General features: G+C 49.6%; 8 protein-coding genes across 8 annotated transcripts; 4 read left to right on the top strand and 4 right to left on the bottom strand.

The window, feature by feature from the left end:
- Nucleotides 1–127: 127 nt before the first annotated feature.
- BGZ61DRAFT_459128 (uncharacterized protein) lies at nt 128–1,432 on the top strand. The gene is made up of 3 exons (XM_046246856.1): nt 128–770; nt 844–1,191; nt 1,255–1,432. Exons 1-3 carry the CDS (start codon nt 180–182, stop codon nt 1,330–1,332), a joined length of 1,017 nt encoding a protein of 338 aa, XP_046099259.1. The 5' UTR covers nt 128–179; the 3' UTR covers nt 1,333–1,432.
- A 2,126-nt stretch (nt 1,433–3,558) lies between these two features.
- Nucleotides 3,559–5,024, bottom strand: BGZ61DRAFT_314452 (major facilitator superfamily domain-containing protein; the record flags this gene model as incomplete). Its single annotated transcript, XM_046238854.1, has 3 exons — nt 3,559–3,896; nt 3,947–4,220; nt 4,269–5,024. Coding segments are annotated over 3 exons (1,368 nt in total), but the record flags the coding sequence as incomplete, so codon positions are not given.
- A 743-nt stretch (nt 5,025–5,767) lies between these two features.
- On the top strand, nt 5,768–7,390 carry BGZ61DRAFT_536920 (cytochrome P450 3A19; the record flags this gene model as incomplete). The annotated part of the gene is made up of 1 exon (XM_046254472.1): nt 5,768–7,390. The coding sequence occupies one exon, from the start codon at nt 5,768–5,770 to the stop codon at nt 7,388–7,390; it is 1,623 nt and encodes a 540-aa protein (XP_046099261.1).
- A 1,237-nt stretch (nt 7,391–8,627) lies between these two features.
- Nucleotides 8,628–9,643, bottom strand: BGZ61DRAFT_497464 (RTA1 like protein-domain-containing protein; the record flags this gene model as incomplete). The annotated part of the gene is made up of 3 exons (XM_046251154.1): nt 8,628–9,097; nt 9,169–9,420; nt 9,496–9,643. 3 exons carry the CDS (start codon nt 9,641–9,643, stop codon nt 8,628–8,630), a joined length of 870 nt encoding a protein of 289 aa, XP_046099262.1.
- Nucleotides 9,644–11,772: 2,129 nt separating this feature from the next.
- On the bottom strand, nt 11,773–13,621 carry BGZ61DRAFT_362239 (major facilitator superfamily domain-containing protein; the record flags this gene model as incomplete). The annotated part of the gene is made up of 5 exons (XM_046241342.1): nt 11,773–12,018; nt 12,078–12,182; nt 12,275–13,390; nt 13,461–13,525; nt 13,591–13,621. The coding sequence occupies 5 exons, from the start codon at nt 13,619–13,621 to the stop codon at nt 11,773–11,775; spliced, it is 1,563 nt and encodes a 520-aa protein (XP_046099263.1).
- Nucleotides 13,622–15,243: 1,622 nt separating this feature from the next.
- On the top strand, nt 15,244–17,218 carry BGZ61DRAFT_497467 (uncharacterized protein; the record flags this gene model as incomplete). Its single annotated transcript, XM_046251155.1, has 2 exons — nt 15,244–15,393; nt 15,881–17,218. 2 exons carry the CDS (start codon nt 15,244–15,246, stop codon nt 17,216–17,218), a joined length of 1,488 nt encoding a protein of 495 aa, XP_046099264.1.
- Nucleotides 17,219–18,861: 1,643 nt separating this feature from the next.
- On the top strand, nt 18,862–19,918 carry BGZ61DRAFT_428123 (uncharacterized protein). The gene is made up of 2 exons (XM_046243733.1): nt 18,862–18,930; nt 18,990–19,918. Exons 1-2 carry the CDS (start codon nt 18,895–18,897, stop codon nt 19,866–19,868), a joined length of 915 nt encoding a protein of 304 aa, XP_046099265.1. The 5' UTR covers nt 18,862–18,894; the 3' UTR covers nt 19,869–19,918.
- A 1,166-nt stretch (nt 19,919–21,084) lies between these two features.
- Nucleotides 21,085–23,182, bottom strand: BGZ61DRAFT_497469 (amidase signature domain-containing protein; the record flags this gene model as incomplete). The annotated part of the gene is made up of 6 exons (XM_046251156.1): nt 21,085–21,132; nt 21,202–21,272; nt 21,347–21,767; nt 21,828–22,397; nt 22,502–22,771; nt 22,883–23,182. The coding sequence occupies 6 exons, from the start codon at nt 23,180–23,182 to the stop codon at nt 21,085–21,087; spliced, it is 1,680 nt and encodes a 559-aa protein (XP_046099266.1).
- Between the last annotated feature and the right edge of the window lie 1,098 nt (nt 23,183–24,280).

Below are 24,280 nucleotides of genomic sequence, written 5' to 3' on the forward strand. Positions count from 1 at the left end.
GATCAAAAGATCCGGTTTGGGATTTGATTGGGTAAGACGTGGATGAACTGATAATTAATCCTTGTCAAAATAGTGGTGCCGTGGTTGATGAAGCCCACTTCTCTCTTCCCCCTCTCGTCAGAAGTACCAGCCCCTCACTTTGCCACCACAACTTCAGCCATAGCCTCAAGCAACTCGCCATGTCCAGCAAGAAGCTCGTTTGTGTTGTCGGCGCTACGGGGAATCAAGGCGGTTCCGTAGCCCGGCGCTTCCTCGAGGCCGGTTTCCGGGTCCGCGGCCTGACCCGCAATCCGGCGTCCGCGGGGGCCGAGAAGCTTTCCGCAGCCGGTGCCGAGGTCGTGGCCGCTGATCTCAACGACGTCACAACTCTCAAGGAGGCCTTCCGCGATGCAAACGTCATCTTCAGCGTCACCAACTACTGGGAGCCCTTCTTCCGCCCTGATTGTCGAGAGCAGGCTGAAAAGGAAGGCATCTCTTGCCGGAAGTTTGCTTACAACGTTGAGTACCAGCATGGTAAGAACATTGTGGACGCCGCCGCCACGGTGGCCGATACTCTCGATCCAAATGGGTTTCTTGTGTCCACTCTGAGCCACGCGGAAAAGTGCAGCGGCGGGAAGTTCAAGGAGCTTTATCATTTTGATTCCAAAGCCGACATCTTCCCGGCCTATGTTGAGGACAATTACCCAGAACTCGCTGCCAAAATGTCGTGCATCCACACGGGCTACTTTTATACGAGTTTCAATATTCTTCCCGATTTGTATCTGAACAAGGTTCGTTTACTATGCGTTCCAACAATAGCGCCTGGGGTCACTCTTACTGGTTTCTGACAAACCACGCGAACAGTTGCCAGACGGAAGCTTTGAGATGGCTTTCACCACGTCCCCTGAAACTTCGACCTTTCATTTCGACCCAGTCGGTGATATGGGAAATTTTACATATGCCGTTTACCAAATGCCGCCCGGCAAGGCGTACATGGCAGAGGGAACGACGTGTACCTGGCCGGAATGGATTGAGACCTGGGGTCGCATCAACAACGTCCCCGTGAGCTACCGCCAGATTACTCCAGAGGAAATGATTGCTGCTACTCCTGACCACGAGGCGGGTGTTGAGGCTGCCTACATGTTTTCTTACACATCCGAACCCGGGTACGACGGCGGTATGAATCTCTTGACGGCTAAGGATATTCAGAGTGTAAGTTTCCAATAATCTTCAAGTAAGGTTTCGAGGGACAGATGACACTAATGGAATTCATAGGCTGGAATTAATTGCCCTATGACAACATGGGAAGAGTGGGCAAAAAGGCGAGATTGGTCAGATATTCTTAAGAAATAGTTTAGCAGGGAACGATCATGAACAATACCTATATTAGCGATTAGATACAAAGCTTGTCAGACTGTAGTATAAAACCAATCAAGTCAAACTTGTTCCTCAGGTACCGTCATCTTGCTTGCGGCTTAGCAGTACCATATCTGCTCGTCAGCAGACAAGAGGCGCACACACTCAATCTCATCTTGCCACTCAATCTCATCTTGTCACTTACATCACAATTCTGCTTGTACAATCTCGTATCTTGTAGGTTCTCGGTCTGGATTATTGCCTTGCTTAACTGACGCCGGCGTTTGCACAGGAGAATCTGAGGGTCTGACCTCTCGGAGGCTGAGAAACAACCAAAGCCAGATATGCTTAGCTGTTCATGATGTTGACGATGACATCCCAAACGTTGTAGAGGAGCTTCGTGAAGGCTTATCGCACGGTGTCCTCCGGCATACTGGACGCCGTCAGCGGTCTTTCGAGTCCAGAACTGATATAACCCAAGCCAATCTTGACCCACTTAGTAATCTCGACAAGTCCCTGGGAGATGCCATGGTAAGTGTTAGATTGAGGCCTGATGCACCGGCATGACATGCCTGATCCGGAAAGCTGATAACCCGGATCCGGCATCATAACAACGCGGATCCGTCTCCCTTTAATACCCTCTTCTAGACCATTTGACTATAAAATAGGGCCCCTATGATTGATCAGCTTCAATCATATCCCGCTACTTACGGCACATTTGACGACCAGCAACTACACGTGCTCAAAGACACTGGGCTGGATACTGCTAGAATCTTCTGAGCACGAGACTGCCTTTTTTGCGACAAATGGGCAGAAAAACTCTATACCAGTAGGGGTAAGTAAGCGAAATGCAACGGCTTGACACGAAGTCATCAGTATGCTGTAGTGAGTATGGTGAAGTTTAAGAGGCATGTCGCTGCACACCAAGAACAGTTGGCTATTTTTGCACTGCCTCGAGTTACCAAGGACCAACCGAAAAAACATACTATTCAAGTTCACATGATAATGCATTGTCTGATATACTAAGCTTGCGAGACTGGGTGTCAGGTGAGCATGATACCAGCAGTAACTTACCGGAGCACGACAACAGTGAGGACAAACTTGATCAATTTACGGAGGCCGAGCGGTGGGCATCCGAATCATTGATTCCGGCACCAGATGAGCTATTTGATCCTAGGCGCTCCACGACACACCAATTGAATTGACAATAGCACTCTGTTAGATTCGATACGGTGAATTCGATCATGGTGATAGCGTCCAATACGATGTGTAGACTAATGATGATGATTGTCTGCATGTAGATGCCTCTGGCCCCCTCATTTCTCGAGACGGAGTGTATGTCATCTCACGCCCCTGCTGACCAAGGTCGGTATATCGGTTTATCAGAGGTTTGATAATAAAGGGTCATTTTTCTAACACATTTCAAATCAATATATAAGACTTCCGGGACGGCCCGCCGGAGGACCCGGGGTTGACTAAGCCGGCCCCACCTCCTTTGACGGCGGCTTGTGGGGCACAGAAGCATCCACTTGTTGCTCACCCACCAGGAACACGTTTATGATGCCGAGAGGACAAAAGATAGGGAGGGGTATCGGATATTGTAGGAAGCAGGGCTGAAATTTTCGAGCTAGGCAGGGCAGTTGTGGGGTGGTATCATAACTCTGAGAGCCGGCTATCGGTGCCATCTTCCGCACACCCGAGAGGATAGCATCATCTCTCTTGCGTCCACAACAACGATCTGCGTCATCTAGTTCCCGAAAAAGTATGCAATGCGCCTTACCGCGGTCAACCCCGCGTTCCCCGCATAATGAAACCCTTCCAGTTCGATCTCCCGTGCGGCTCGGGCTTCTAGGCAACCCCGAGAGCGCTCGGTTAAGTTCCGTAGCTAAGAGGTTACCACATGTCAGAATGAATAGACTAGCTTTTTTTCAGAGATAAAGTTTTCCACCGCAGGGCTGAGATTAGTCTTTACAAGCCCCTTCCGCCTTCTTCCGCTATCTTCCGTGCGACTTTGGCAGAACCGTCGAAGAGATTCCGAGCCGTCGGGTGTGCCTCCCGTCAAAGGGGTTAGCACATATGATAATGAATAGACTAACTGTTTCTCGTCAAGATAAAGTTTTTCAGTGCAGTGCGGGGGACTAGTATTCACCAGCCCATGCCAGCCTTCCGCGTCAGGGTTCCTCACTACAAGCCAAGTACACCATTCCATTCTCAAGCTTGAGCAAACTTTGACCAACGCCTGATAGTATGACCAAATCGCCAGAAAAGAAAAGCAATAGGAGAAAGAACAAGACAGATTGAACCCAGGACCGAACCACCTACGTTCAACCCTGCTTCCTCCAGCAAGTCCGTAACATACAAAGGAAATGTCGCCGCTATCACACAACGTACAAGATTATTGAAGGCCAAAGCGCTGTTGGCATGGACAAGATATACCTCAATCAGATACACCACACCAGACATCAAGACCAAAATTGAGCCACAGCCGATGAGAACTCCCGCCGGAACCTGGGCGGGCCAGGGGGTTGACGGGTTCGAGGCCCAACCAAACCAAAATATGCCTAGCGGAACCTTTGTGAGCTTGAATCCAACATAAGTGAGCCCTACGTACCGGCAGATAGAATAACTGAGCCGGCAATCATTGGGGGCAGGCGTCGTTCCGGCAAGTGGATGCCAGTTTCCTCGAGCCGCGGGGAGACGTAGAAGATGCTGTGCATAGCGATGGCTATGCACGCTAGTATCACACCAATGACTATGCCAAGGAACGGCAGGCTTCCGTCGATCCGGGACCACCCGCGAGATGTGACGAAAGCAAGCGGATACATGGTCAGGGATATGTATATGACTCCATAAGCGAGGCTCATGTAGATGGTGAAGAACACAAGCTGTGACAACCATCAACAAGTCTCCTGGCAGAATTCGGATAAACTCACTATCGGCTCACGGACGAACATCCTGGTTGGCTTCGTGAGGTAGTTGCGAAGAAATACTGACACGCCCGACTCGGTGCGACGTGTTCGAGATAGTACATCTTCCGACGATCCGCTTCTACTGACCGCTTTCCGGGATTTCCGGCGTAGTATCACCACCTCAGAAGTTTCGGGTGTGAGCAAAAAAGCCACAGTTCCGAAGAAAATGCCTCCCATCAGGGTGAGCCACGCAGTCCATCGCCATCCTAACCTCACTGCAGCGAGATTTCCCAGAATCGGGCCGACGGTTGGCCCGCAAAAGGTAGCCACGCTGAAAACTGCCGTAGAGATTCCGCGTTCCACTGGGTCGGTGAGAAAGTCGACGTACATGCCCCCGAGAATTGCCAGAGTTGAGGACCCCGCTAGCCCGGAGAGAAACCTGAAGGTTAACAGTAACGCAAAGTCTTCCGCGAGCGCACATGGCAGCTGACAAACACAGAAAATAAAGTATCCGATCCATAAGGGTCGACTCTTTCCGTATAACTCCGATGCTGGGCCCCAGACCATCGGTCCAAAGGCGAATCCAAGCACGTAAAGCGTAATCCCCAAGAGGGCGGTGTCCCTGGAAACGCTGAATTTGGCTTGGATCTGTGGGATTGCGGCAGAGTAGACACTGCTGCCAAAGGAAACGACAAAGGTGGCAAGTGACGTGCTCCCAACGATGGCCCATTTTCTGGAGAATGACCAGTTTACCGGCCTAGCACCCTCTTCGAGACCATCGGAGCCCGGGGTTGGCCTTGCAGACTCCCTATCATCCGAAACACTTCGAGTTTCGTTGGAGTCTAGCACGTTCATGGTAGAAATGGACTGCAACGAGCAACAAATGGATAATGATGTATGAGATTGTGTCGATAAGGAGTTTAACCTGCGGGGAACGGTGGCCCGGTGCTTGTGCTATTTGTAGTAAACTCTGCGGATAGCGGTGACCAATGTGATACTATGCAACCTCTCATGTCCGGAAACCGTTCAGGCATGAGTGAATAGCAGTTTGGCGGCAAAGCACCTCATGTCACATGGAATGCGAGTGCATGAGGGTGGTGCGAGCAGAGTTTCTTCTTTTAGAACATCAGGAAACCATCTCTTGTCCGACTGAAAACTGAGAGGCCCCACACGGGAGAGGAGACGGGTATTCGGCTCATGAATCCAGGGTCTCGTTGTGGCTCTACCTTCGGCATTTGTACTGGAAGTGTCAACCCCAGCCCAACCGGAAGCGGCCACGGCGTCGCCGCGGAGTCCCGGAATGTGAAACGGAATTATTAGCCTGAACTCGAAGCACAATGTCTGCCGCGGTATGATCTTGTTGCGGATGTGTTTTCGGCAGTTGTCGAGGAAGCGTAGGAAGCGTCGGCGATCGACTGTCTTCAAATATAGCATTGGGCTCTGGTTGATTGTGGGAAGCTAACATGCAATCAGTAAACCTCTGACCAGAACCTTGTTTCTTCCAACTATCACTTCTCTTCATCATGTCATCGTTTAGCATTGTTTCCAAACCATCGGTGATACTTCCTATCCTCGCTACGCTAGGTATAGCATTGTATTGTCTCCATCGCCTCTTTATCAAGCCGCGTCTCAGTCCTCTCAAGCACCTTCCCTCTCCAAAGCAAGGCTCCGTCCTATTCCGACTTCTCCATGAACCTAAAGTCCCCGAGATTGAAAAATGGATTGACGAGTTGCCACACCAAGGACTCATCAGGTACATGGGCTTGTTCAATGAGGAGCGCATCTTGATTGCTAGTCCAGATGCTGCTAAAGATCTGTTGTTTTCAAACGCCTATAATTTTGTCAAACCTGAGCTTCAGTGGATTCTAGCAAACAACATTGCCGGCCATGGCTTGCTGATCCAAGAAGGAGAGCAGCACAAACAAGCTCGCAAGAGGTTCAACCCGGTTTTTAGTCCTGCTCAGATGAAGAAGTGCTTTCCAACCTTTTGGAAGGCAGCAGTCGATGGGATCGAACTGCTTCCGGAACACACAACCATAGTCGAGTCATCTGTCATGAGCGATCACATCGAAGGCTCCATGCGCGGTGTTGCCAACATCATCGAACTAGTCTCCGCAGCAAGTATCGACATAATTGGACGATTCGGCTTCAACACAGAGTTTCAGACGCTTCAGAGGATTGGCAAAGGAAAGAGCACCAAGGGCTCCCACGACCCAAAGGTCCGATTTGGCCGAGCTTATATCGAGATGTTCAAGACGACAAAGCGAGGGCAATTTACCCTGAGGGCTGCTTCAATTATCGGGCCCAACATTGCCCTGAAGCTACCTCTGCGTGCAGTCAACACAATTCACAGCATCATGAACCTGGTCCGCACCACAGCCGAGGATGTGGTTACGGAGCACGAGGGTAATTTCGCCAGGTACGCCGAGGACCCAGATGCCGACATGCTCACATTGATAATGCGGACGGGCCATTTCTCCCACCAAGATCTGGTTGAGCAAACGGTTCACTTCTTCGCCGCTGCCACCGAAACAGTGGCAGGCTCCGCTTGTTGGGCCATCCACCTACTCTCAAGACATCCCGATGTCCAAGAACGTCTCAGAAAGGAGATCCGAGAGCATATACCTTCTCCTTACTCTTCTTCAGAAGAAAACGTTAGTCAATCGCAGTTTCACAGTCTGAAGTATCTCAACGCCGTCGTCAACGAAGTCTTGCGCTACCATTCAATCAACACACTACTCTGGCGGGAGCCCGTGGAACAAACAACTCTCGTTGGAGAACCAATACCGAAGGGCACCAAGATTGTATTTTCACCTTGGGCTCTCAACCGTGACCCTATCCATTGGGGTCCTGATTCTCGCGCCTTCAACCCGGAAAGATGGATAGATAATCCTACCGGCGGGGCAGATCACCGGTACTCGTTCTTGACATTCGGGGGTGGCCCACGTCGATGTGTGGGCGAGCAATACGCAAGAGATCAACTTTCATGTCTAGTTGCTAGCCTTGTAGGCCGTTATGAGTTTACTCCTATTGACCCATACAACGGGTCGGATGAAGGCCAGGAGATAGGAGATAACTTTGCACTAACACTCTTTAAAATTTACTCGGGGTGGAAATTGAATGTGAGGAGGGTCCCTGGATGGTAAGACTGACAAGTAGCGATTCATTCTGGAGTCGGAGATGAGGGGTAAGGCAGCCATGGTGGAAACAACTGGGTCGATGTTTGTAGGCTTGATTAGTTTAACGTACCGTCTTTATCCCAATGATTGCTGCTTGTACTAAGACGCTGTTGACCTAAAACTCGAAATGAGGGCTTTTCTCCTCCCTCTTCCCCTTTCCTTACGAACCAGCGCCGTGAGTGCTACAGCGCCGCAATAGTGTTTATTCAAAATTCCCCCAAAGCAGAACCGCCAGACAAAAAGGGATCATGCATCGCTCTCGATCCAGCAAACAGCTTGAACCAAACAGTCCACTCGCCCTTCTTTAGATAGCACAGAGGACATCGCACTCGGGTACCTTCTTCATAAGCGTGGGCAACAGCACGAAGATCTCCCTGGAGGTGTCCCGCACGTTGCCCAGGAGTCGGAAGCTGTCAGCCGATGATCACCACATTCGGCCGTAGCCACACCGAGAACAGACGATCAATCTACGCCCTCACTCATCATAGCGGCCAAGGAATATCTCTCGAATAAAGGTTTCCGTGGTTTACCTCTGAGCTGCCAAAGAAATGAGAAGGATATGACGCTCGAGTAGTCGTATGGCGTCTTCGGTTATGTACTACATGAACTCAACTCTCTAATCCCCAGGTACAATTTCCGTGGGCGTAATGGGGTTAGGGCGTGTTCCAGGCTCGGATCGTAGAACGGCTTCAAACCCGAATGTTGGGGAGGCTAAGGCGATGTCATCTCACCTCCCTCCCTGGCAACATGGGTAGTGGAAGAAGTCAGACATCCTGGGTTGCTGATGGCGTATTTTTGCGGTCCCGAAGCCCGGAGGATAATGATGAATTATCGAAATAGATTAATTTTTACTTGTTTAAAGTAATTTACAATAATATTTAATAGGTTTCTTCATAAATTACTGAAAATAAATAAATGCTGTGTTTTGTATCCTAGATAAAGAGTGTGTTTATTATCGCTTCGGTCTATAGGGCTCCCATTTCCTTTAAAACAATCTATCAATACAAAATAAAAACCAATCTTCCATAAGCACAAACTCACAAGTCCATTCTATATAACAAATGCACCAATAACCCCAACTGCTTCCACATTCCAGGGTAGCTACCATCCCAGCATCAGCCTCCACATTCTAAGTTCCTTCTTATCCAGTTAAGCTTCCTTCCTCCCCCCTTTGTAGGTACTATACCTTCAGCATGTACCGTATTTAATGATGCCCCATGGCGTTTTGCCTCTCCATGTCGTAAGTCTGGAACTGGTGCTCGGAGTCCGAGCTTCCGAGAGGTCGTCCCTTTTCCTTTGTGATGATGCGAGAGGGGTGGAAAACGTTGAAAGCGATGGAAGTAATGAGCATCAAAGACGCATCGAACAAGTAGATGAAGATTTCCTTGGACATGAGCACTCCGTCCTCACCCATGATGTACTCGATAACTCGAAAGACCGATCGGATCATAATGAGTCCACTCGTGCCGTACAGAACCATAAGGAGCTTGTCCCATGGAGACATCAGCTTCCGGCTTGCATTCGTGGGCTTGCGGTGGATGCGACGGTGGAAGATAAGAGTGACGATCATGAAAAGGCTGAAGAAAAGGATTTGAATCACAAGGCCGATGATAATGATCATCTGTCCTCTGTCTCGGGATGATTTGCTGTTTGCGCCTGCAAGCATAGCACCACCTGAAAACAAGTTAGCTTTCTGCTCCACTCACCCAATATTTCATATAAAATCCGTATCTGCTCTCACTTACCCATTCCCTGGCCAGCGATAGAAGCGACATCGCCAAGTAAGAAGAATTTGGTCAACCATTTTGTCCTGATGATGGAATACTTTTCCGCGTCCAAAAGCGTTATAAGCCGCCCAAGAACCATGTAAATCGATACAGCGTAGAATGGAGGTCCGAGAAGCAGTAGGAGAGCCTGGATGATGTATGGGCCCTGGGTCCATTCCCCAGAGGGTTGCTTTGCGTTGACTGCTCTTGCGCCATATCCAATTATTTCAACTACATGCCACATTTCGTTAGTTGTCTGCCGGTACCTGTAGTTTTAAATAGGGTGGGTAGTGGAAGATGCCTTACCAATACAACCGATCAAGAATGGAATGAAGAACCACGCTTTCAACTTGAAGATTTGATACGTGTGGAATAATGCCGAGCCCGTGAAGCCCACTATGAAAATAGCCGCAGCTGCGAATGATGGGTCGTACTTGTAGTGGTCGCTCGACATTTTCGTTGGTGCTGGGTGTATTGCGGGGAGAGTGAGTCGGTTTTGATGGAGAGAATAGGTTGATAGAGCGAGGTATGAGGTTGTCTGATTTGTTATTGCATTGATCGAGAGCGGCGATGGTGAAGATTAAATAGCTATCTGTTGGCTCTTGGGTAGCTACGCAGCCGGCCAAAATGAAAACGAGAACGAGCATCACAGGTCTAAGCCCCCTAAATGGGCAATGCTTGGGGCAACGCACTAGCTCATTTACCGATACTCTGGGGACCAGTTAGACAGATTTCTTTACTGAGTAAATAAGCTTATGCGCAATTGAGTCACAAATGACACTCGTGTGTACTGGTGTTAGATTGGGTGGTCGTATATCTCGCTCCATGATTGGGGGGATCGAATGCGATATCGAGCATCTGCCCCACTGACACCCCAGGCTATGTTGATGAGGCTCAGACAATGGCCACCGTGTCGCAAGTCGTGCTTCGAGGGAGCGGGTAGCGGGAAGGGTGTAGGATAATCTTGTTTCATTCCTGTTTTATTTTATTTTTATTTTATTTCCCGAAGCCCATGAGCTAACTGGCCATGGAGGTGTGGCTAAGGAATTTCCTCCATGAGTTCGCAATCAGCATACTTGGGTCGCTGCATGCAACGAAAAAGACAGCTTCAATTTAGGGCTGGAAGCTAATGGCTCCTTTCCCCCCATAGAAACTCAGTTGTTCAGATCATACCTGTACGAAAACCTTGAAAATCTTCCAGAATTCAATTGGTATGTAGAATACCCGCTGATTTGAGTTTTGACAGTCAACTGCACTTCGATAGCACCTTGGCGGTGACATTCAACGAGTGACATCATTGGCATTCCCCGAGATTAGGGCACTCCGCCAAGAAAATGCTGGCGTGCCATAGTGGCTGTGCAAGCGGCTAACAGAGTCTTGAACGAATTATGGAGTACGTCGTACTCCGTAAAGTTAATTACAATCTCGTTATCGCATTGATACACTATTGGCTCAAACAGCCCTGGACTCTTGGCGCCCGGTCCGATCAGATCAAATTCAACAAAGGTCATTCCGCAAGAATGCCTTGCTCTCCAAGCACCTCTCCAAGCACCCCATGCGTGGCCGCGTCATGGTTTATGCCTTGCCGTGGCGCAATTTGAAATTCAGCCTGCAAGTAAACGGCAACGAACTGATCGACCAAATAGTCTTTGGACCGTACTAAGCAACACGCGCTTTGACGACCACCTCAACAAGCTCTTCGCTAATTGTCTAGTGGAACCAGATCACGAGACGAGGATATCTTCCTCCGTGGCATAGTTTTCAGCTGAGGAAGTGGAAAGTTCATGAATCACACTGCATGGCATCGGATTAAAGACGCGAAACATCCGGACTTTGCGGAGCGTCAAGCGAATGTAACGGAATACTTGGGCTAAGGTTGCTAGCAGGGCTGGCTCTAGGGTAGTCCGGACAAGGTTAAAAGAGACGGCTGCAGCTGCACACAGAGAGAGATGCCAGTTTTTAATTCTCCAGAGATTTTCTTAAAGAGTTAAAATAATATTATATTTAATAGTAAAAAATAAGCGCTAGATAGTAAAACTATTAGACAATTTTTTCGAGTTTTAATTTAATATTTTTAATATTAATTTAACTTTTTTAGTTAATAATCTTACTATTCGCAGTTTTAAAACAAAAGTTTACCACAGAAACTGCAAGACATCCACATAATCTATTCCGATAATGTCACATAATCAGCAGTTCAGGTCCTACCTCATCTCTCCCGTCCGCTCATACCGGCTTTCAAGCCTACTTTCACTATGGCGGCGAGGACGACAGTGCATCTCCAGGGCGGAAAAAACGGTTTTCGCTTTCTGCCTGTTTCTACGATTCGGTAAAAAGGCTTTTAACACTTTGCCAAATTTCAGCACGCGAGAGGTAAGACCGTATAGCACGAGATGTTGCTTTTATATAATGAGTGACAAAACTCGTGTCTAGTTTACTTGCGTATCTGTGATGTATGTCAACCATCAATTCAGTAGATTACATTCATCGAGACCACGAAACTTCCCGCATCCACATCAATACAAATAATAGTTTAAGTAACAAGGAAGAAGAGCAGCTCCTGTAGATAGACGTTTCCCTTGCTTAATCCCGGCGCATTGGCTGGCGTGAAGCATAGTGGCGGTACACCTCTGCGGTTCTACTTCGAATCTTCTTTCCCCAAATGAGGAGCGGGACAGGTATAAGTAGGATAGCAAAGGCGACTGCAGACAGCAGGATAAAAAAGTTTCTTAATCCCATACCCTCAATCCACGGGCCGAGGCCGAATAGGACGATGACGGCGAACAAGTTGCGGACAGTACCAATCCCAACCATGGCATCTCCAATGATCTGTAGACTGAATTAGACAATGAAGAAAGTGAGGGTTTCAGGGGTACATATGTACTCACATTTACGTATGAATCTATCAAGTAGGCGAGAGCGATGTCGGTGCAGCTGATGAATCCTAGCGTGTAAATTGCCACGCCCACGGCAAGCAAAATCCAAGGGGCACCCTGCAGTTACCACACCGTCAGTAACCCAATTCAATATGACTTTCGATACTTACAAGGCAAGAGCTTTAGGAAGGAGGAAAGCATCAACTCACGTAAACAATGCCCATGCCGAACATTAGAATTCCAGCCATAGTCAGAATCCCTCCAATGAAGGCAGGGTAGAGACGCATTTCCGGCTCATAAACACCATTATTCCGCTTGGCCAATCGAAGGATCATCCAATCCGACAAGGGTCCAGTGAGCGGTGTGGCGATGACGGCACCGACAAACGGCGCAAGGAAAAAGAGCCCAACTTGCACCGCGGTGAAGTTGTAAGGCGGCAGGGGTAGCATGGAGGCTGCGACGGAGAACATGGCCGAATACCAAGACAAGAGTGATCCGAAGGTGAGAGTAACGTACATAATCGCCGGGATTCTGATCAGCATAGAAAATGGCTGATAGAAGTGTGGCTTGATGTGGACGTCATTCCTGGTTATCAAAGCCAAGCGTTGGCGAAGTGGCTTTCTGGTGTTTTTAGGCAACGTGACACTGCCGGCATCCGTGGCATCGATGGCCTCGATGTCGGCTTTCTTCTCTTCCTCAAAGTTTTGGGTTGTTGTGTCCTGTGAATGTTGCAGCGGGTGTGCCGTCAGGCTCGAAACGTAGCTGGTTTCTTCCGCTAGGAAAAAGCCCGCAATAAAAGTAGCACCGATGAAGATGGCAGCCCACCAAAAGATCCATCTCCAACCCATTCCAGAAATTATGTAGCCACCGGCTACCGGCCCGAGAAAACTTCCCGTTGCCTGGACAAACAAGTAGAGAGCGTTCATCGTGGCGTATTGATGGACAAAGAAGGTATCCGCTAGAGTGATCTGGACAAGTGTCTCGCTGATGGCTCCCCCAAAACCTACCAGTGCATTGGTGGCCAGAAATTCTCGGGAAGTCGTCATGTTGGCAGCCCACACAGCGCTCGCTAGCTGGATAAGAAGGCTGATCAGGTAGAAAGGTCGGCGTCCGTATCGGTAAACAAACGGAATGAATGCCCAACACCCAACAGCTAGCCCAGCGTACACCAGTGCGATGGAGGTGTTGTAGTCGCTATATGACACAGCCAAGTCTTGCACATAGCTGCTATAAGCAACAGATCCGATGTTCAAAAGAACAAAGGTGAAAAAGACGTAGACGAGGATTAGGGAGAAGTTGGTATATTTTCTCCATGTCGACCAATTCTATGAAAGTATTAGGTTTTACTCAATCTTGGAAGTAGCGGGTGTTTGACGATGACGGGCTCGTTCGTACCAGAGGATCGTTGGGATCGGAAGTAGGCACTGGGTGCAGAACAACTCGGTCTGAGTCCTGACGTGCTGTGGGATGCGTATATTAGCAAATGGCGGATATACCGGGAGTCGACGTAACGCTATGTCCATACCCTCGCTCAACAAGATAGTGCCTGGCGGCATCGATGCAGCATTCTCCAAGGCTGCCGACATGATGGATACTGGTGATGCTCGTAATGCTTGTGAATGTGGTCCTGGTTTTACAACAACACATAAGGAGGCTCCTGAGGCCAATGTGCGCCAACTGGAAGAGTGTTCTCTCGCCAGCTATTTATGCCGCCGTAGATTTAACCGTCATTCTCAGGGTACGGTGCAATTGCAGGGGCTCTCATGATAGATAAGGTGGCTGTACTAGTGGAAGCGGGGGATGGAGACGGTGGCAAGGGGTGCACCATATCTTTCTCCCACCACACGCTCTGTGGTGGCGTGCCCATGTCACAGCTCTAAAATGACTGTTCAATGTAGCTTATCTACAGATGGAACCTAATATCGAAACCGGAAAAAGTCCGAGTTGAAGCACATTGGCTCATTGGGTTGTTCTGCTGTGGCTAAGGAAGCCCTGAAGGGTTTGGAGATGCTTGGAAATCAGTGTCACGAATGTCGCCTTCATCCTTCCAGTAAACCTGACTCGATTCCCACCTCCACCTCCACACGATTTGGCCACGACTGAGCGCGCCTCGGTTCGAGACTCGGGACAATCTTTGGTTCATGGCTTGATGCTAGCGTCGTCGGAACATTGGGCTATGACGCTAGCGTACCAGTCGGAACTCGGAATTCCTTCAGTCTCTCCCTTTCCTATCTAGGAAGCTTCCCTATTTGGAAAGTATTTTTTTTATCGGCGATAGCATCACTGTGGGTACCGATGTCCGATCCCCACAAGCTAATCCCTGCTCTCCCGAATTACCTCTACCTCAAGCCTTTTGGGGACATATCAGGTGCAACCGGTCCGGCATATGCCGAATGGCTCGAAGAAAGCCCGGAACCGCCGAGTATATCTCGAAACTCCAAGAAGCGGTTCAGAAGCTGCTGATCTTTTCAAGATCCGAACGCCTAAAAGTTTAAAGGGAGCGGTTGGCTTCTGCCAAGAGATCAAAGATGTGTGTATTGTTATAATTCTCATGAGCTATCCAGGCGAGGAATCGGAGCCTGTATGAGGTCCCGGCTACCTGAGGCCACAGACGCCTTATATTTATGCTACACATTGAAAGCAGCGACAATATTAATCTAAGCCACCAATACGAGGCCGCCCTCTAATCCGTTAACTAAAGATTTTACGCATCAGTATCTCCTCAAAGATGGATTCCCCTGGGGAACCGGTCGTCCTCATAATTCTATTGCCCCTTGTGCTGCTACCCCAACCCATGCCATCACCTAGAACGGTATCTGCAGAGTCGGGATCAAGTCCCAGCGCTTCCAGCGCAATCTGCGGCTTCTCAGGCTGCTCGTCGATCCTCTTATCTACCGCATGCATTCCTCTTGTCCATTCGCCTGCCGTCTCAATACGGATATCCTCGGTGACTGACAGCCAGCCTGGGTCCTCTCGAGTTAACAGATACCATATAACCATGGGGTCGTGTAGCGACAGCCTGGGCTGATAATTTTCACCCCCGCCTTCTAGGGATTTAAGCTTGTCGAAAGCCCGTGTGACGAAATGATTCGTCCATTGAGCAAGGGGGCTTCCCGCGAGGAGCGGTGTGTTGATGCGTTCAAGAAAGTAGGATTTGTCAAGGCGATGGCGTGTTGTGATGTCCAAGGGGAATAGCCTCACCTTTAATCTTTGTGATAGCTTCGATGGATATCCCAAAAGAGAAGCAGGGGAGAACGTAGGCATGGTAGACTGGGGGCTTGGGGAGGTTAATGCAAAGACCCCGGCTGTTGCGATGGGATCAGCAAAGGTATTGAATTCTGCAAATGGCGTGATGTTCCCAGGCAGGTGTACCGCTCCCGCCATAACGGTGACCTCCTTAACGCGAAGAAACGTCTCCGGGTCTTCGGCGGCAGCCAACGCTATGTTGGTCATCGGGCCAAGCACAGCAATAGACACGGACGTGGCTCAATTGCAATGGCTCATCGAGCTCTGCGACAGTACCGGCGCGAAGCACACCTGGCGCAATCCAACCTGCGAAAACCAGCCGAGTTCTTATCCCTAGAGCTACAGCATCTACTCCTCAGTTCATGGCGAACGTTACGGCCCATTGCCCAGCGACACCAGTCGCATCAGCTAACTTGCATTTCACATCTTCGTTCCCGCCGGGATCAAACAAAAGGGATTCCTTCCTCCTTCATCACTTTGTTAATCATGTGTCGGGATGTCTGGCGCCATTTTTAGATGACCAAGCTGGGAATCTGTGGTCACATCCTTTCTTACGACCAACCATTGAGTCGCTCGCCGCGTCTAGCCTTTACCAACGCTATACGATACACCGGCATGATCTATCCGACCTCAGTATTGGGTTGGGAGGATCCCAAGCGGTTGCTGCTGGTGCCTGGAAGAGAAATGCAATCGTCTTATACGCCGATGCTGTCAACACGCTTAGAAGAGCTGACCTTGAGACCAGCGATGCAGCGGGGCTTTGCCTTGCCGGAAGTCTCCTCTTGTCCCTTTTCGAATGGGAGTCCGGGAGCGCTGGGTCGTACTTTGCTCATTTGGACGGCGCGGATACTATCGTACGCTCGGCGTTTGAAAGGATATCACAGCTGCCATGGGGGTTGTCTATTCTACGAGGCTGGGCGAGCATGCATCACACAAGACTTACACGACAGTTACCCTTTAGGCCATTGGAGAAGGAGAAGTGTGGCCCGTCGAACAAAAAGATTGCAGAGCTTTCGAACCAATTTCTCCATGGCCCGGCCAAATTGTCAGTTCTTCTTGTCAAGGCATTTACGCTAAGAAATCGGCTTGTCCTAGAGACGTGCCTCGAGGCGGATGAAGTTGGGAACCAATCTGCAGTCCAGTTTTGGCGAGAGTGGTACTCAAAGGTATTCGGCTTCCCGTATGTAGCAGAGTCAGCCGCCCACCACGGGGAAGAACTCACCAAATCTGAGCTCCTGGATAGTCTTGCTCAAATCGAGACGCTTCTCTGCGCATGGCGAGAGTCGCTCCCAGAAGAGGCCCAGCCGACCGTATCTCCGACTTGGTCAAAGAAAGACCTCAATAACCAGGAAAACCAAACACGTCAGATCGCTTCCTGGACGTTCACAGACAGTGAGACTGCTTTGCAGTACTTGACTTACGTTATGGGCCGGATTCTATCTTCCCAAGAAGTTCTAGACCTCTACTTGCTCGGCGGCGATGTCCTGTGCTCCTCAAGGCCCTTGCATCCTCTTGTTCTAGCCGCGCTTTCTACTATAGAAGTCTTGGACCCGGAATACTCTATTGCCCACGACGTCTATGGTAATGGTCCTCTATGGGTGTTCGCGACACTGGCAACCTGCGTCCCCGATATCAGGGTTGTATGTCATCTTTCGCAAGTTGTGATGCCGCGATTCCACTACGTGGCTCACTGTGGACCCCAATTGGCCACCGTAACGGGGACAAGCCAGATTCTGGGTTGCATTATGAGCGAGATCGAAGCAGGAAGGCTGCCATTTCTTTGTGACCCAGACGTGGTGTTGACCGATGATTTTACTCTTGACGAGAGTTCCTCGTCGTATACAATGATGGCGGTTATTGGACGTGAACAACGAAGGTTTTATAAGGGTTTGGTACAAGTAGGCTAGACTGTGGGACATGATGTGGCGTCGTTTAAGCCTGAGCAACAGCTCAAGGCGCTATGTGGACTGTATTGCGATTTGCATCTAGGGTTGAGCTAGTAGCTTGGAAACCGCATCATGGAGCCTGAACTCGGCGTCTTTTTTTCATAAGGTCGCGCGTGCTGGACGCCGGGCTCCAGTTCCAGCAACCGCCGATGGGTAGTTGCTCATACATGTGCTTTTTCAACCTTGAAGAGCTTCCGCCTCTCACATCCCGTCTAATGCCCGTGGAGATGGGAGGTCATTCGTTGACGGAGATATATGAAGTCACAAAACCAGAGCATTTGAATAAATTCAGCCTCGAAACCCTGACGGTAGCAAGGCCATCGAAGAGTTTTGTTGTCTGATGACCCAGTGCGGAATTTCTGAGTAGATTGTCTCCTCGAGCAGCCACACTTTTACGCCGGCACCTGGCTCCCCCGGCGCCTAGTTTCAAGAAACCCAGCGGCCTTTCTTAAACTTCTGTTGCCTTGAAATGAAGATTGAGGCGGGGCAACGGCTCTGGCTGGCAACCTGATGATTATGATCGGGAAGGTGGGGGATGCCGAGTAGAATGCCGAGTAGAATGCCGAGTGGGATACCGAGCAGCTGCACCGAGCGGGATAGCTCGTCGGCTCGATGGTGGAGAAGCCGAAGTTGAATAATCGAGAGAGTTCAATAGCGTCTGCTGCTTCCCCCAGGTTCCATCCCACTCAGCAGTCCAAGCTAACGCCTCCCATACTATCCCAGCGGGTCATCCTACTCTCCGCCCCAGGATACCCAAGTTGTAACAAACTACGTTTTTAGTCTTGGTGTGGGAAAACTGAACAAAGGCCCATCCATTGATTATAGTATCAGGCTGTTCTTAACGAGGGACCAGGGGACTTTGTCGTGTGATTTGGTTCGGCGAGCCCACTCGGACTAGATATCATATTTGCTGTCCCATTTTTTAACACAAAACATAGAACCAATTTCAAAGTTGTCCCACCGCGAACAAGACTGTCCAGATAATCTGGTCGAGGCATCTGAGGCCATATCCAGGGTAGGTGTCAACGCGGCATCTGGAGCTACTCCAGCCATGGAGTTTAGCTCTTGGGGATTGGCGATGACCCCATTACCATGCGTGAGATTACTCTAGGAAAGCTCTGCACTGGTTACCCTTATTATAAATCTCCTCACTTCTGTATTGAACATTGACGTCTTGCTAGCAAGGCCGAATTTGAATGTTGAACTTTGATGTGCTGTGTATAATCGACTACCCCTCTTTCTTTCACCCGGTCATCCCCAGGCTCGGCGCCTTGAAACTAGTATCCCGCTCGGGGCGGTGGGCAAGTGGGATATCCGACACTATTACCAAAACCAAACTACGGTGAAGGGCATATTTCAAAGCATAACGACATGACCAATGAAAATGGATCTTGGTCACGCATGAACTTCGACATCCCACTCAAGAATGACTACGCAAACCGGGTAAGTCATGGCACAGCGATGTTATGACGAGACCATTTGGAAAGCCAGCTCGCTCCGATGGCCTTGGCCTAAGATCACGCCATCGCATTCTGGTGTAATATAAGCAGAGAACCCCAAGACTGACCAAAGATTTTCCCTCCCACGCTTCAAATTGCACCAAACACATTTTATCTCCATTTCAATTGTTGCCAGCCATGTCCAACCCTATCAATTCTGTCGCACAGGCCGGTGTGAGTTCAATCCTTCTAATTTATGTATCGCTCCGGCTGATGTTTTTGGGTCAATACAGGCCTCTGGTAGCCTCGGTATCGCGGTTCTGAAGGAGCTTGTTGAGAGCGGCTTTGACGTTCGTGTCCTCTCACGGCAGGCGGGCAAGGTCCCTGCCGCCTTCTCGAGCCAGGTCAAGGAGGTTGTGGTTGACTACGACGATCCCGAGTCCCTTCGGAAAGCCCTCGCCGGTGTCAACGCTGTCATCTCGACTCTCGGAGCCCCAGCTGTTGGCAATGCCCAACGCGCCCTTGTGGATGCCGCAGTCGCCGCTGGTGTCCAGCGCTTCATTCCGTCCAATTTCGGATGTGACCAGCAGAACGCTCTCACCCGCCAGCTCCCCGTCTTCGCCGAAAAGGTGAAGACTGAGGATTATCTTGTCGAAAAAGCCGAGTCTTCGTCGCTCAGCTATACCTTCTTCTACAACAACCTATTCCTTGATTGGGGCTTGGCCCATGGTTCTATTGCGAAGATCAAGGATAGAGAAATTGTCCTTTACAACGGCGGTGATGCCCCTATCAGTTTCACACGGCTAGCTACTGTCGGTAAAGGCATCGTTGGCGTCCTGAAGAACCCGATTGCCACTAAGAACCGCAGCATTAGAATCGAAGATGGCAAGATTTCCTTCAAGGACATTGCTTCAGTGCTCCAAGATGCAATTCCAGGCTCGTGGAGTCTCAAAGAGGCGGACACCAATAAGCTCAAGGAGTCGAGCGACGAAGCCTTGAAGAAGGGCATCCTAGAGGGATGGGTTTGGTTCAATTATATCCTCCAAGGCGGGACCAATGCCAAGTATGGCCCTGGCTTTGAGAATCCCGACAATGACCTGCTGGGGGTTCCAAAACTGTCGGATGAGGAGTTGAAGGCATTGATCAAAGAAATTGCACAGCAACAGGTGTAGCCCACGTCCGCGGCTTTAGTCTAGGCTTCTGGGTCGGTGCTGGATTATAATGGCTATCAATACAAGCATTCACGATGCCATTCCAAACTTCTCAAAACGCAGTACTGATAAAGCGTGCCCTTGTGGCGGTACAAGAGCACAAACGAGGTTGAGTGCGACTTGGGTAAAATTATTGTTTACGATGAGAGAAGTGATTTCTAAGGAAGACTCTGACATGGGCCATTTACACAATCTTCATAGAGTGAGACTATGCATAAAGCAAGAGAGTCACAGGATTGTCCCCCCACAATATAGATACTGATTGATGAACTTATCAGTAAACGCTTAGACATGGTGTAATTGTAGAAGGGTGGGTTGACTTCGCGAGACGCTTCAATAAAAGCACCACAGATCTGCGACTCGCTGAGATTCTCGATCGTGTATACTCCCTCGGAATTTATGACGTCCGCGGCAAACCCATTGCGACTTAGCTCTTTGATAGTCGTATTTACGACAAAGAAACGCGTCTTGAGCTCTTAATATCGCTTAACGAAGTCACAAGCCTAGCGCTTGCCAACAGGTAACGCGTCGCGGTCGGCCAGCAGTCGGATAGCCATTTCTTCGACACCACGAATTCGTGGAGGAAACCCTGGCAAATGTAGGTCGAGGATGAATTGGATAATGGTCTGTTCTTCTAAATCAGATAGCTTCCGTGACTTAGAGATGATATCGCGTTGAGAAAGAATGCCATTCTGTCGGCGACGAGGCCTATACTCGGAGACATCATAGATGCTCGCGGCGCGAGGGAGATTTAATTTTGGTTTATTTCGAAGGGCTTGAAGAGCAAGAAGGGATTTTGCGTCAGTATTTAATTATGACAAGTTAAGTTATCGAGAAGCATTTGATCCAATAGAAAGAAGAGAGATTGAAGCGCAAAGATGGAAGTTACCCCCTAGCAAGACATCCTTATCCTTGCCGCCCTGAGAAGATCTCGACGACATATGCGTATTCTAAGGTCAAAAAGCGCAGCAGCTCTATCACGAATGCCGGGCGGCATATCTGGGGAGCCAGAATCGAGACGGTGAAGACGGAGCTGACTTATAAGTACAGATGCATTATTCCTGCAACTTCTACATAAGTGCACTCAAAAAGCAGCCCTGATTCTATTTTATACGGTGCCCATACTTATTTGAGGTTGAAGATTGCGCGTCTAAACTCGCTTGTTATATACTCGAGCTTAAACATCCTTAATCCTTTCCTCAATGAAGCGTAAGGCCTGGAGAAGCTATACCAGTACCAAGCAAAATATTAGCGAATCTTGGAGATAGTAACATGGAGTGTATATTTCTCGAACCTTTTCGTCTTCAAACCTGCGTGCAACCAGTTGTAGAGATACTGGGGCATCGGTGTACCACTCTGGTCGATCTAGTTACCATTCAGCATTAGTCGGCTAATTCCTAGAAGGAGAGTCATGAGGAGGATGAATCGAATTGACGTACAGAGATTGTGAATTGATAGGTCCTCATCGCTCTTGGCCTGGAAGTGGTGGTCTACTGGATCAAGATTCGGTTCGACTGTCGTAACGGGAAATGAGACCCCGGGATAGTCTAGGACATTCCACAAAAGACTGTAGTTCCAGTACTTAGACTCGCCGAGCCGAGCAGCCGCCCCCACATAGAGAGGCGAAAGAAGAACATCGATTGCTTGCGAGTTGGCGGTGCCTGTCTCGTTCCACATCTGCGCAAACATTGCTCGGAAAGCATCTCTCCTCGCTGTCCAGTCCCAAACTTCGTGAAGTGAGCGCTTAGCCATGTATGGATTCTGCTTGAGCGCCCATTCTGTCAATGGTCGCAGTTCTTCCTTGGCACGGTCAAGAAGGTCGAGCATAACTTCACCGTTGTCAGCAAAAAGAAGGGTTGACTGGGAATGTTAGCAAGCTGGAACATCCACGACGGGAAGCTGGGTGGAGGAGCTTTTTACCCATATCTGATGAGCCTCCGACATATCGAATGGCTTCCAATCAACGACCTCGACATCGTCATGTTGACGGAGTCGGTCTACTGTCGTGCGAAGAGCACGTCGTACCGGTGGATGAGGTGTCACGGTGCCGTCGTCCCACATGACGCCAACTCTCAGCTTTCTTGAGCCATTTGGCTTTTCCAGCCAGTCGACGTTGTCTCGCCATTCCACAGGCGGAATGCTCGGATCCAGTGCCCAGGCTTTAGAGAAAATCACGACCTTCATTAGCATCTCGAGCCCACCGATGCTGGTAGACATTGGTCCGATGGCGGAAGGAATCTGTTCTCTGCCACCGACAATGCCACACAAACCGGCATGCGTCAGCCTGGTAGAGGTAGGTTTGAGGCCATAGATGCCGGTATGACCGGCTGGTACCCTGATGCTACCGCCTGTATCGGAACCAAATCCTAGAACACTACCTTTCAGGGCGATCAGGGCGCTCTCACCTCCCGAGCTACCTCCTGGCGTCAAACTGGTATTGTATGGATTGACAGTCTCTCCGTAAATGGAAGACGAAGTTTCTAGCTGCATCTGAGACGATGGACTTAGTTTCAGTCTTAAGGACTAAGTCGCCTCCAAAGCCAGCGATGAAAGCCGATTCTGGATCAAAACTTTCGGTTGGGGAGGATCCTTACCAGGGTCTGCGGCTGGGTTGACCTTGCAAACGGAATTGCTCCGGCGTCATACATTGCCTTAACTGCCAAGCTGTCGGTGCTTGAGATCTCATTGAGACGAGCCACAAACGAGAAATTGACTTCCCAGCCTTTCATTCCGATGTGTTCTTTCACACTGATTGGAAGGCCGTGTAGAGGACCAATTGTTTTCCCGTTATCTTTGTAGTAACGATCAAGGAACTCCGCACGCTCCAGGGCGGAGGACGGAAGAAGCTCGGTGACACAATTCACCTGCAATACGCGGTTCACAATCAGCACAAGAGCTTCCAGCATGAAAATAAAAGGTATCCGGCCTCGCAGGACGTTGCCAGGCTATGATGTTTTCGAGAAATTCGTACGTACAAGGCGCTGGGCCAGAGCTGCCCTCCTGAGGAAAGACTTTGTTACTTCTACCGCAGAAAGCTTGCCTTCGGCAAGTAGCTTGACAAGTTCCTCGGCGGACTTTTCAGTGATCTTGACCTCGTGCGCCTCGAGGAGCTCCTGAGGAATTCTTGTCACGTTCAGAGGGAGATCTGCGGGCAGATCAGGGAGTGCAGGCTTGATGGAGGAAATGGAGACATCCCGTCGCTGACGGGCTTGTTGGATTAACTCAGCCCAGCGATTTTCCTCGCCTTCGAGGACGGTCTTTGACGAATGAGACATAACCGCAGACTCAATGAAAGGTCGCGTAGTGATGGAAGGATTTGCAACTGTGCCCTGCGAGATGGTACGGGAAGCAGTAGGGCGAATTTAGGCCGGACAGGTTAGTGTAAGTGCGAATGCGATCTGCGGAACATTGGCATTTTGCATTGTAGATGGCGTATTTTATGTCATGAGGTGTGTTTAGGGGATAACCTCGACAGGCTGAACTGGGCCAGGAGTGGATGGTTAAAATAGTTTCCCGATTGGGAAGCTACCGGATGAGGCAAGAATTTGTCGACGAGTCATGGACGCCTTGTGACCCAGCAGCTCCGCTGGACAGTTGAAGTTAGGCCGTTCCGGTGATCCATTGATTAATCACCAGGCTAGATCACTAGGCTATGGGGCATTACCTCGGATCCGCGCTGGATAAGCATTCCGGGGCATCCCCCAGGCCATTGTTCACGTTGTAGTTGTGGGCATTGACAATCACCATATTCGAATCGATTAATAAACAGGCGCGCCATATACGGAGTCTATTACCATAATTTTCCAAGGGGTGGGATGAGATGACTCGCAGATTAAGCGATAGACTAGTTCGATCTAAATCTCAACATGGCCTGCCGGGCCATGAATCCCATGTGTAGGCAAACATCCCAAGTAAGATCCCCGACATCTTGAGATCCCCCATATAACACGAGATACCTGGGCCTAGCCTGGTAATATTGAGAGAAAGTTTATAATATCACATACCTCATAGAAATAAAAAGGGACCTGTAATGTAATCATCAATACCTCTATCATGCGACCCCACCAGTAGAGTATTGAGGACTTCACCAAGGCTTAGAGGTTCCATCATATTGTAAGATTTCCCAGTGTCCTTATTGTTAAACGTCGAAAACGTCCGTAGCACATTGCTCGCGCTGTCCGTCACTTCCATTTTTGCTGCTAGGCTTTCTATCTTAGTCTTTACATGGCTAAGGGCAACGCATACCACAATTGCCTTACCCTTAAGCTTGGCGGCTTGATGCGCAGTCAGCATATTCAGCGCCGCCTTGCCGATGCTATAAGCAGAATACTCTGCGGTGACCCGACTGTCAGAAATCTGAGTCATGCTCTCAA

The sequence above is a fragment of the Ilyonectria robusta genome, assembly GCF_021365365.1.
Source record: "Ilyonectria robusta strain PMI_751 chromosome Unknown BGZ61scaffold_22, whole genome shotgun sequence".
Classification (NCBI taxonomy): domain Eukaryota; kingdom Fungi; phylum Ascomycota; class Sordariomycetes; order Hypocreales; family Nectriaceae; genus Ilyonectria; species Ilyonectria robusta.